This window comes from Argopecten irradians, chromosome 10 (assembly GCF_041381155.1).
Source record: "Argopecten irradians isolate NY chromosome 10, Ai_NY, whole genome shotgun sequence".
Lineage (NCBI taxonomy): Eukaryota > Metazoa > Mollusca > Bivalvia > Pectinida > Pectinidae > Argopecten > Argopecten irradians.
In genome coordinates, this window is record NC_091143.1 from 35,650,489 (window position 1) to 35,663,603 (window position 13,115).

General features: G+C 36.8%; 1 protein-coding gene across 1 annotated transcript; it reads right to left on the reverse strand.

Moving 5' to 3' along the window:
- On the reverse strand, positions 1–2,582 carry LOC138332814 (melatonin-related receptor-like). The gene has a single exon (XM_069280772.1). It carries the CDS (start codon positions 1,839–1,841, stop codon positions 801–803), a length of 1,041 nt encoding a protein of 346 aa, XP_069136873.1. The 5' UTR covers positions 1,842–2,582; the 3' UTR covers positions 1–800.
- Between the last annotated feature and the right edge of the window lie 10,533 nt (positions 2,583–13,115).

Sequence of the window (13,115 nt, forward strand, 5' to 3'; positions counted from 1 at the left end):
TCCAGCTACGTGGAGGAATGTCGCGACCTGGACTTTACCCGACTTTTCCTCTATACCTGAGGCAGTCATGTATAATTCAAACCCTTGTACTCATTCTCTCCAATTTTCGGACAAATTTCCTTCTAAATTTATGGCTCCTGGAGGCTTAAGTTGCTCCATATTTCTTCTTTGACACCATGTAACGTTGGAAGAATAACTCTCTCAAGATGGCTGTCACATAACTGATTTATTGCATTTACGCGGGAGTCGCTTATGAACACAAAACAAAACAATGACAGGGCCGCTTAGGCGCTTAAAAGTCAATATGTTACATGATACGCCGCTTGAAGTTTAAACAAAACAAATGAGTTTTGCACTGTGAAATGTCACTGTAGCTAATTTATAGTAGATTATCGCTGACAAGTATATCTTAATATAAGTTTTTGAAAGTTTGGTGTCACTAAATCATGGCGAAATCGATTAAACGCTATAAGAAACTGAATTCTGGTATCGCGTGCGCAGTTGGAATCTTCGCATAGCGGATGTACACAGACTCTACACTCGACAAGGAAAATAATAGTACGAGTACACTCGCACTAAAAAGTTATAGTTCATTTCAGAAAACTGCACTTGTTTAATATTTAGTAATGAGGAAATAGTTGTTTAACAAAAATAATAGTGATACCTTTTTTATAATGCTTTTCAGAGAATGTGTTGTAACACATGCTACATAATGTCTGAATATGAATCCGTAGTAGAATTATAGCTGCATATGAGCCACTATTACCGGTGTCATTACCTCTGTCTTCAGTACGTTAGCATTAGATATAATATCTACCCTCGGAGTCGGGTAATGTGTTTCCAGTCACAGGATAAATTTTGTTGGTTAAGCTCACTGTCTGGCTTCGTCCTGGAATTCCAGATGAACTATTTTCGTTTCGGCGTGATCCAAGACATGTAAATAACTCCTTGTAGGCTTTCCTGATATTTGAATTCAGAACTCCGTATACAAAAGTATTTACACAACTGTTTGTATAGCATAAATACATTACAATAAGATGCACAGTGTCAGGAACATCATCTTCATCCTCTAACATTGCCACAATTCCAAATGGCATCAATAGAATAAAATAGGCGGTGAATACCGCAAAATGCGCCCGGCAAATGGCATTCTCATGTTTCAGTCGCGCTTGCGCAAGACCATTATTCCAGTTCCGGTACAAACGTCTCTTTGATTTGACAAGATATCGATAGATTCTCTGATAGCACAATACCGTTAGTGAAATGGGCACCATTAGACACAGAAACATATATACTACACTATACGCTCTGTATTTATAACGGTTAAATATGCAAATTTGAAGAGTCAAGTCCAGCACAAATCCGTCTTCGAGGATCACCAACGGTATTGTGAAAATGAATCCAATTAACCAAATACAGATACAAGATAAACATATTGATTTCTTGTTAAAAATTCTGTTGTAGCATTTACTCTTGCAAATCTTGATGTACCTATCGAAGGATATGAACATCAGTGTACTTACAGAGCCAGTGAAACAAGTATGTGACAATATGGCTGCGAATAGACAAGCGTCCGGTGAAAGGGGGTAATTTCCAGTGGCCGATGTCACAAACGTAATCGGAAGGAGAATGCCGATTATCAATGTATCATATACGGCCAAATTCACTGTGAACACATTGTGTCTAACCCGTAGACGTTTCAGTCGAGTGCAAGTCACTATCAATAAAATGTTTGCTGGTAGTCCAAATATGTACAGTATCACTCCGAATACAGCAGCTCCAACCGACTGTAGTACCACAGATTCATTATCGTCGTCAAATGAATAGCTGTCATTTAACATTTTCTTATAGAAAACTTCATATGAATCACCTATATCAGCTTATAATAATATTCGGAAGAATATATGTTGAAATAAACACAAAAAAATCGTTTCAAACGTGCATGCAGACACTTTGAATGAAAACTCCGTACTCGAACTCGTCCACTTTCTAAAATCCTTTGCACTAAGGTTTTTCAAACAAAAGAATTCAAAACTCCAGTTGGATACTTAATACTGACAAATAATTGTATCTGATTTCTGGCAATCAAGTTTGTTCACATATACAGATATTTGATGCAAACAGTTCTTTAAATGTGATTATCCCGAGTGTGTTTGTTTTCCAAATTGGTAGTTAGTAAATGGATTTCAACCGAGCATCTAAGTTTGATCAATCATGTCAGTCTCCGAGGGACGTGGATAATATCATATATCTGTAAGCTCATCAATTTCATCAGCAATCAGAATATTAATAAATAATAGGATTTCCACTTTATGGTGTACCCGGAACAGCACACGGAAAATGCACCAATTTCATATTGTAGAAACACAACTATTAAAGATGTTTTTGGGGTCCCGTATGTTCTTAAAACAGTTAGCATATCCTGATGCTGTGTATGTAGAAAACCAGTTCTGGCTAAGAACTTGCGGAAATTAACCTTTTTGAAGCATCCTTGTCTATCAAATGGATTCAGTGTGTCTGTTGGTGACCATAGAAGACGGGAAATGCAAGCTATTAGGAGGCTGCACTGATGGAAGATAGCAAAGACCAATCGATGTCGACTCGTATATCTACACCTAGGTAAGGCACTAATTGACACGCCAAATTTGATATTAATGGGATAGAATCTCTAGCTCTTCACCTATTAACACACTTTGCTATCGCCACGCATGGATATATTATTTATATATATAGTATAGTCTGTGTCCATTAACGTATTTTACAATATCATTCACTAGACATGTCTACGTGGTAACTTCCTTGTAGTTCTTTCCATTATCTGAAGTGCAATCGATTTGATAAATGCCACGCTTATTTGTTCCAGGAAAGTCATATATGCATTATTAGCTCAATTCCCGGTCTTGGTAGATGAAAGATGAATAGTTAGTTGTGATAAAGAGTGAACTTGTAAATGATCCTGCATTAGATTTAACTTATCACATAAGAGTACACTCGCCTAAACGATTTGTCTGGGTTGATGCACAAAAAATGTCTTTATGAGAAAATGTATCATCATGCTAAAAATCATCCAATCATTTAATCACTTTATCTAGGTAAAATACTCTATGCCTTCGTGACCTTGAAAGCAAGTTTTAACGAAACATCCTCTCTTGAGCTTCTGTTTAAAGATGCTCCATCACCGACGGCCAATAACCGATACTCTTCATTTGAACTCTAATTGGTGTTTAATCGTGTATATACATATGTCTAATTAACACAAAAATAGTATAAAATAATTCATTTTTAACTCCATTCCATATAGAATATAGTGCCACGGATTTTTTTCGGGATGCAATTAAATATTTTCAATATCTTTATCTTAAAAAATTAGAAACTCAAACTTTGCAATGGTGGTGATGGTGTAAATTAAGTAGCTTTTGTAACTGAAAATAAATACTAAATCGCCTGCTCCTGTATTTGATTGAGGATAAATACCGTTTGTCAGCAAATGATCAACTTTAAGTATAGAGTTAGTCGATCATTTCTTGAAGAAAGATTATCATTTTCACTTTATATTTATTCCTTTCCTTTTAATTTTAATTCAGATTTTTCTTCAGCATGGCATGACAAGTTCTAGTTATAACGTTCTTTCGTGCTCGTTGACATCCACTCCTTCCTTTAAAATCGGATGAAACATTTTTGTACCGATCTTTCCTCTTCCGCAGAAAGATACATGTCATGTTTTAAGGACATACACATGAAACAAAATCATTTAACTTAGCTAGTCCTCCTTACACATGGCTGGAAATGCTAAAATGTTCAATCGCCTTTAGATCAAGCAAGAAAACACATGTTTACATAGAGAGTCGTGAATACTTGCGATAGTCTCCAATAACTTGTTGTTCACTCTAGGACAGTTAAACAATTTGAATATGAACTTTATTCACATTTGAAAAATCAGCCACAAAAGTATTCTTATATTGAAAAAAAAGCAATTCTGTAAATTTGTAAGAGCTGACTATTTTATAGGATTATATATCCTGTAATTTTTCGTAACTATCCATATGGCAATATATTAAATTGACGTCGATTCCACGCCGGGATCATATCTGGCTTTAGTTAGTAATATCCAATGCATTGCTATGGACTATAGCGCAACTGTCCTAACTGGCACTCCGTAATATCACAATGAAGTATAGATTGATCGATATACACAGATTTGTATTTTACATACCTTGAAATGGGCGAGACATCAATAGACAGTTTCCCATTTCTGAAATTAGTTTGGCTCTGATGACAATGAAAACGACCTACAAGGTTCAATTAGTATATACGTGTAATTTGTCTATGAGTCACATAATCCCCAAAGAAAGGGTGCAATCGAGAGCTTTATTAACTATCGATTTGATCGTTGTTAATATTTTACAATATCGATTTTTATGAAGATTAAAGAAAAAAATGTTCTTCGAACCGAAGACTACAAGTAGGGCATGCTCCATTTAATCAACTCCCGTGTGTTGCGTAAGGTAGACAATGTGTATACGGATAAATTCAAATTGCACTGAATAAATTATGCTATTCCACCCAAGAGAACTATTTGATGACTTGCCCTTGGTGACTCGCATTACTGACCAACTTGACCTCAATGAAATTCAGACCATCAAGAGCTGGACATCATTGGTGTTCTATGACAGAAATAACATGGTGTTTTTGACCAAACATCCTTTTTACATTTTACAACAAATTTTGGTCTGTTACAATGAATAAATAAATCAATAAATGTTTCATTGTGTATCTAGGCTGCTGAGAAGAAATAAGTGCACACAATGACACAATCTTACTCATATCTCATTTCATTTATTATCGATTTTTTGATCGATCAATAATAGAGAGAAATACGGACACAACTTTGATATAAACGGCCATCTTGGATTAAAATAAGAATCAAATTATTGATGTATCAAACACTACAAAAGTATCAATACTCTCACTATATTTACAGGTGTTTATTTGCTTCAAGTCAGCTTAGTTTTCGAACATGAAAAATTCGCGACTTCTCTTTATTGTAGTTTGGAATTTTTCAAATCATTTCGTGAGCAGAAACATTTGTGGTTTATCTTTGTATCAATTACTATTGTTTTAGATAAAATTTGTTAATTTTGGGATTGTGATTCCATAACAACTTATAAAACAACATTTTCTACACTATGAAAATCCCAAGCTACAAGTATTAGGAATTTGTCATAATGTATATACTGAACGTCAAAAAAACCTATACACTTTTAAAAATTATATATTTTTGTTCACTCGAAAACTTTATTCAACACATCAAGTAACAGTATTGTGAATAACATTTTGACATTTCAGAAAAAAAAATTCATATTGGTTTATGACGTTTTACGTCTTCCATAGTTTTTAACCCTTCGATCGCCAACGCGACAGAGCGTGCACGAAATCACGTGCAAAGCAGTATACGGGTAGTCGATGTAGTGAGTAACAAAAGGCCACTCTATTTGTGCGTGATTTCAAGATGGCTCGGCTGTCAATGGCCGATCGAAATCGAGCAATTGGGATGTTGGAGGCAGGTGATACCCAAAGACATGTCTCAAGAATTATGCAATGCACGAGAGCCACTATACGCCATCTGTGGGATCGTTACAATTGAAATGGACATGTTAGAGACCGTAAGAGAACTGGTCGCCCGCGCGTAACGACGGCAACACAAGATCGGTATACATGTATACAGGTCAGTCACGCGCGACGTCGTTTTGAGCCAGCAACCGTTACAGCTAGGGCAACAAATGGTACGCATAATCGACCAGTCAGTGCCCACACAGTACGACGTCGTCTTTCCGAAGCCGGATTAAGAGCTAGACGTCCGTACGTAGTTCCCATCTTAACTCAACGTCATCGCCAGCAACGTCTTGCTTGGGCGATAGCGCACCAGCGATGGACGCGCCAACGGTGGCGAGGCGTCCTCTTTTCGGACGAAAGTAAGTTCAACGTGAACAATGCTGACGGTAGACTTCGTGTTTATCGACGTCGAGGTGAGCGTTATGCTCGAAACTGTGTTCTGGAGACCAACAAATGGGGAGGTGGAAGTGTGATGGTTTGGGCAGGAATTTCGGAGGAACGCAGGACTGATCTGCATGTTGTCCGAGGTAGAGTCAACGCCGTTAACTACCGTGACAATATTCTACGTCCTATTGTGATATCGTTCATCAGAATCAACGGTCTGGCAGTCTTTCAACAAGACAATGTTCGCCCTCATACAGCAAGGGTATCTATGGACTACCTGCAGCAGCAAGGCATCAATGTGATGCCTTGGCCATCTTTGAGTGCGGATCTAAACCCCATCGAGCATCTCTGGGACGAGCTCGGGCGTCGTGTACGGGCACGACAACCTCAGGCGATTAACGTCGCTCAGCTGGAAGCTGCTCTGCACCAGGAATGGCGTCGGATGCCCCAGGCCATCATCCGACGCTTCGTACAGTCCATGAGGAGACGTTGCATAGCGGTACGTAACAACAATGGAGGACACACGAAATATTGAACGTTTATGTGATCTTTGTGATATCTCAACAGTGCCTTGTTTAGCTGTGAAAACAGAAAATTACCCCTAGTCACTTTGGAACTCCATGACGTCATCATACTGAGGCTGATTTGAATATTTGATGTGCCGAATAATTCCAGAGATCGAATGTGTTTTTCGTAATGATTTCCCCGAGCAAAATCCAATAAGAAATTCAATATTTGAGATTAACCCCCATGTATAGTTTTTTTTGGCGTTCAGTATATATTAAAGTAACACGTCATCCTCGATATTCCAAGGTTTACTATCACTGACGTTATATCCACCCTTGTCTATCTCATAGTAAAACTGGAGGCAGTTCAAGAGAAAAAAATCTAAATAATCACTTTTTGTTTTGCCTAATGCATTGTGTATATACATTTATATATTAGACAAAAAATGAAGAATAAAAAAAATATAAAAAAATACACAATCAAATCACCTGTGTCTTCTTTTGTCTTCTTTTAGTTTTACTATGAAATAGTTCAGGTGTGGATACAACGTAAGTAATAATAACCCCTGAAGTATCAAGGATGGATACACTGATGATATTTGTTTGTCAAACTTTTGGGTTGTGTTAACGAGAAGGTACCCTATATGTGATGTATTTTATATATGTATCTACATTCAAATCTGTCAATACAGGACGCCAAATGGACAAAGAAAAATGCTATTTATAGACAGGTATCCTTTATACATATGTCAATTATATAATAAGTTGCACCCAACGAACTTGATGAGTTTGTCCGTTATTGACATGTGTCCTTTATATCAGGTTTTACTATAAAACAAACAAACAATCATAGTAATGGTAAACTTACCGTGATGAAGTCTGTCTCTAATTTGCCTTTAATCTTCTATTCAAGTTATCACATCAACTTCACTTATCCTGAAAAAAATGCATTACAAATAAGGTTTTCGTTAAACATCACATTTAGCGTTTATTACATATATCAAATTCAAATTTCGTGACTTTGGTATGTTTAGAAATGATGTTAAGATTAAGCAACTGTAGTCTTTGCCAAAGACAGTTACGGCAGCACAAAAAAAACCTTTTATAGCTACTTACGTCAGCGAACTATATTTTCATAAACTATCGATACTACAAAAACATAGAAATACCGGTTTCCCATATGTGTCTCGTCTAAAATCTAAATCCAAACATATTAATAAATTACGAAGTACATATTTTGTATTGCGTCTTTTCTAATGGGTTTGGATTAATATTTTAGACTAGACAATCCATGAGTTCACTGTTTCGAATAGATATATGATGTGTCCGTGATTTTTACAGTAAACGCCAAGAGCAGGGGCGTCGTCAGGGTTGAAACAATTTAGATGCAAAGTTACTCCCTGTCGGCTCCCCTTCATAGCAACTTGTCCCGGAGCAGTTCAAAGAATCTAGGAAACCAGATCAAATTTTTACGACTCAGATTTTGATATATTTTACAATGAGGCAGTATAAAATCTGATACTGAAAAAGAGGATATCTGTCCCTGCATTTCTGGACACTTTAAGTATTATAGGTGTATTCAGAATATAATTTAATTCGTAACTTAGCATAACCATTTTTAAAGACATAAATGTTGGTGATAAATACATTGATATTTTTAAGATAGCCTATACATTACACATCGAGCGACTACATTTGTCTACTCATTTACCTTTCATTATCTCTCACAAGACATCCTTTCTATTGCTCATTCCACACCATCACTCCCATTTTTCCAGCTCACTCACCGATTCAGCATCACCCATCATACCACAACAAAAAAGGGGTCACAAGGAAATAATCGGTGGTAGGTGTATCCTATGAAAAGTCACCAAACCAAATTAGGGACTTCCGACCCACTTACTAACCAATGAAATGTAGATGGAAGAGTATAGTTTTATACTGTATCACTCTACATTTGCATCAGGGCAAACCTACGGGAAGGCCAATCAGGGTTTAGGGCAGCTTTGATTACACATTGGTACATTATGCACCTGTGTTGGAAAGAAGAAAGAAACTTACTACCAGAATTGAATTTCATTATATACAGCAATTAAAATCGATCTTTCTAAAGATTAATATTATTAATATTCATATATTTTTGCATCTATGTCTAAAATTAATGATTTATCATATAACAGAACACCCTGAAGTAAGTTTATAACATTCATAAATCAACTTCGATTTATATCGTCACTTAAAACGAGAGCTGGGATTTTTTTTGATTTTTTTTTTTTTTTTTTTCATTTTATATTATTTCTCTGTAAAGGCAATCCCGGTAACTCGGGTTTCTTTCCATTATATCTACATAAATGTACAAATGATAACTACTATTAACCCCTGTAATTACCGTCACCGAGAGCGGCGACAGTGGATAAACACAGGGATCTGAGAATTAGTCACAGATTATATAATCATGGACCCACCAGATGTTCATCTGAGGACTTTTTATAGCCGTAAGGTAGGCGGGTTAGAAATTTGGAGCCTACGTCTTGCCGCCCTTCTCTTATATAGTACCATCAAGGGCGTTTAAATCCTTGGTACCACGTAGAGTATGATTTTTATCGTTTTTTTTAATCTAGAGCTCTAAAACGTCTAAAATGGTCTTAGGGCACTCTGGTGGGTCCATGATTATATAATCTGTAACTAATTTTCAGATCCCTGCGATATTGATGACAATTGATACTTTTTTCTTGTACATATACATGTATATGATATATGGAGAGATAACGTAAAACCTGGATTTACATGATACATATACACCAAGCATTGCATCTACACTGTTGATACACGTAAACACACAGAAGTCTAAGTAGTGAAATATAAATCAGTTATAGTATAAATATGATAAAACAATTATATAATATACCAAAGACATCAATCACCACCAACAGGGATGATAAATGTGGTTGGTAATGTCTGGAACGGTTTGCCAGAATCGGTCGTGAACGCAGAAATCACGAAATACTTTGAAATCCTACTGGAAAACCATCTAAAGGGCAATATGTATAGTAGTTACTGATGCTCTTTTGGACCTCAGATGTATTTTTCCATCGACCGAAAAAATTGTACGTCAAGACGTATAATGACATCAAATACACATAAAGTTTTCGCGCGATATTTTAAAATCTGCACATTCATGGGCCAAACTGAACTATTGGACAAGATATCGGTGCGCCACAACTCAATTTGTTTTACTGTAAAACCACGAAAACTTATGTCTAAACAGTACCCGATTTAGTTATCTAAATCAAATTATAATAATTATCCTCAATATATTTTGGGTTTATGAAGTCATGGATAAAACAACCGGACGAACATTCTTAATGAATTAACAATCTCCGCCTGCTTTTTGTCTGTGACTTCAAAAGCCCAAAAGATATTGAGATTAACCTTAAATAACTTTTAGCGAATCCATCCAATTTGTTCTTTATGACTGCATTTGATTTGGTATACAACTATATGGCACTATAATTTGCGATACAGGTAAAAAATATTTCTCATAGATTTTGTGTATAAACCTTATCTGGCTCAGTTTCAACATGAAAATGATGTGAATGCACGGGAGTCTATGTGCCTGAAGAAGGTATCAGTTTTGTTTCATTCTGCAAATGATGAAACTGGTCTTACCATATAACACACAGGGGACTGGCACGAATTCCTAACCAACAGTATATATAAAATATGTGTATAATATATGTAATGTTGGTCGGAAATTCCTGTCATGTCCCTGTAATATAACACAGTATGGAATTTGAATCTGAACTGCACTTACCTGCACGTCGATTGATGGTCAGCTGGCCATGGTACGATGTGTAGTTGTGTCTCCGTGTAAATAGAAAACGGCGAGAAAATCGTGCTGTCGGTACATGTACTTGTCGGACGCAGACAGTGTCCACAGGGATCTGAGAATTAGTTACAGTTTATGTAATAACGGACCCACAAGTGTGGCCTAGGACCACTTTTTCACGTTTTAGGGCTTAAATAAAAAAATCGGTTAAAATCATACTGTACAATACTAAATTTTACTACAGTAAAGTTTGATTTTTTCCGATTTTTTATCCACATCTCAAAAACATCTGAATTCTGTGTGCATTAATGTCAGAACAATTTATCAGGTCTGTCTGAGTAGCCCAAACGGTTGAGATGAACGTTCAGTGTTCAATCATCGCCAGGTCTGCTTCTTTTTTCCTAATTTGACAAGCAATCTTTATCTTTTATTTTGTAATATCAAATATTTATTGTGAATTATATACTGTATGGTCTCAAATTGATAGGTACTAACATCTGCAGGTAGATAACTCTGTAACCAATTCCTGCTCACAAGGGTAAATAACTATGTATCTAGCTCCTACTCACATGGCTAGAAAACTCTGTAACCAACTCCTCCAAACAAGGGTCAATAACTCTTCATCTTACTCCTACTCACTAGGGTAGATAACTCTGTATCTAACTCCTACTCACAAGGGTAAATAACTCTGTAACCAAACTCCTCGAAACAAGGGTCAATAACTCTTCATCTAACTCCTACTCACTAGGGTAGATAACTCTGTATCTATCTCCTACTCACTAGGGTAGATAACTCTGTATCTAACTCCTACTCACTAGGGTAGATAACTCTGTATCTAACTCCTACTCACTAGGGTAGATAACTCTGTATCTAACTCCTACTCACTAGGGTAGATAACTCTGTATCTAACTCCTACTCACTAGGGTAGATAACTCTGTATCTAACTCCTACTCACTAGGGTAGATAACTCTGTATCTAACTCCTACTCACTAGGGTAGATAACTCTGTATCTAACTCCTACTCACTAGGTTAGATAACTCTGTATCTAACTCCTACTCACTAGGGTAGATAACTCTGTATCTAACTCCTACTCACTAGGGAAGATAACTCTGTATCTAACTCCTACCACAAGGGTAGATAACTCTGTATCTTACTCCTACTCACTAGGGTAGATAACTCTGTATCTAACTCCTACTCACTAGGGTAGATAACTCTGTATCTAACTCCTACTCACTAGGGTAGATAACTCTGTATCTAACTCCTACTCACTAGGGTAGATAACTCTGTATCTAACTCCTACTCACAAGGTAGATAACTCTGTATCTAACTCCTACTCACTAGGGTAGATAACTCTGTATCTAACTCCTACTCACTAGGGTAGATAACTCTGTATCTAACTCCTACTCACTAGGGTAGATAACTCTGTATCTAACTCCTACTCACTAGGGTAGATAACTCTGTATCTATCCTAACAAGGTAAAGTAATCTAACTCCTACTCACAAGGTTAGATAACTCTGTAACCAATTCCTCCTAACAAGGGTCAATAACTCTGTATCTAACTCCTACTCACTAGGGTAGATAACTCTGTATCTAACTCCTACTCACTAGGGTAGATAACTCTGTATCTAACTCCTACTCACAAGGGTAGATAACTCTGTAACCAATTCCTCCTAAGAAGGGTCAATAACTCTGTATCTAACTCCTACTCACTAGGGTAGATAACTCTGTATCTAACTCCTACTCACTAGGGTAGATAACTCTGTATCTAACTCCTACTCACTAGGGTAGATAACTCTGTATCTAACTCCTACTCACTAGGGTAGATAACTCTGTATCTAACTCCTACTCACTAGGGTAGATAACTCTGTATCTAACTCCTACTCACTAGGGTAGATAACTCTGTATCTAACTCCTACTCACTAGGGTAGATAACTCTGTATCTAACTCCTACTCACTAGGGTAGATAACTCTGTATCTAACTCCTACTCACTAGGGTAGATAACTCTGTATCTAACTCCTACTCACTAGGGTAGATATCTCTGTATCTAACTCCTACTCACTAGGGTAGATAACTATGTATCTAACTCCTACTCACTAGGGTAGATAACTCTGTATCTAACTCCTACTCACTAGGGTAGATAAGTCTGTATCTAACTCCTACTCACTAGGGTAGATAACTCTGTATCTAACTCCTACTCACTAGGGTAGAAGATAACTCTGTATCTAACTCCTACTCACTAGGGTAGATAACTCTGTATCTAACTCCTACTCACTAGGGTAGATATCTCTGTATCTAACTCCTACTCACTAGGGTAGATAACTCTGTATATAACTCCTACTCACTAGGGTAGATAACTCTGTATCTAAACTCCTACTCACTAGGGTAGATAACTCTGTATCTAACTCCTACTCACTAGGGTAGATAAATCTGTATCTAACTCCTACTCACTAGGGTATCTAACTCTGTATCTAACTCCTCCTAACTAGGGTAGATAACTCTGTATCTAACTCCTACTCACAAGGGTAGATAACTCTGTAACCAATTCCTCCTAACAACGGGTCAATAACTCTGTATCTAGCTCCTACTAACAAGGGTCAATAACTCTGTATCTAACTCCTATTCACAAGGGTAGATAACTCTGTAACCAATTCCTCCTAAGAAGGGTCAATAACTCTGTATCTAACTCCTATTTACAAGTGTTGATAACTGCATCTAACTCCTACTCACAAGGGTCAATAACACTATATCTAACTCGTTCTCATTAAGGTCTATAACTCCTGT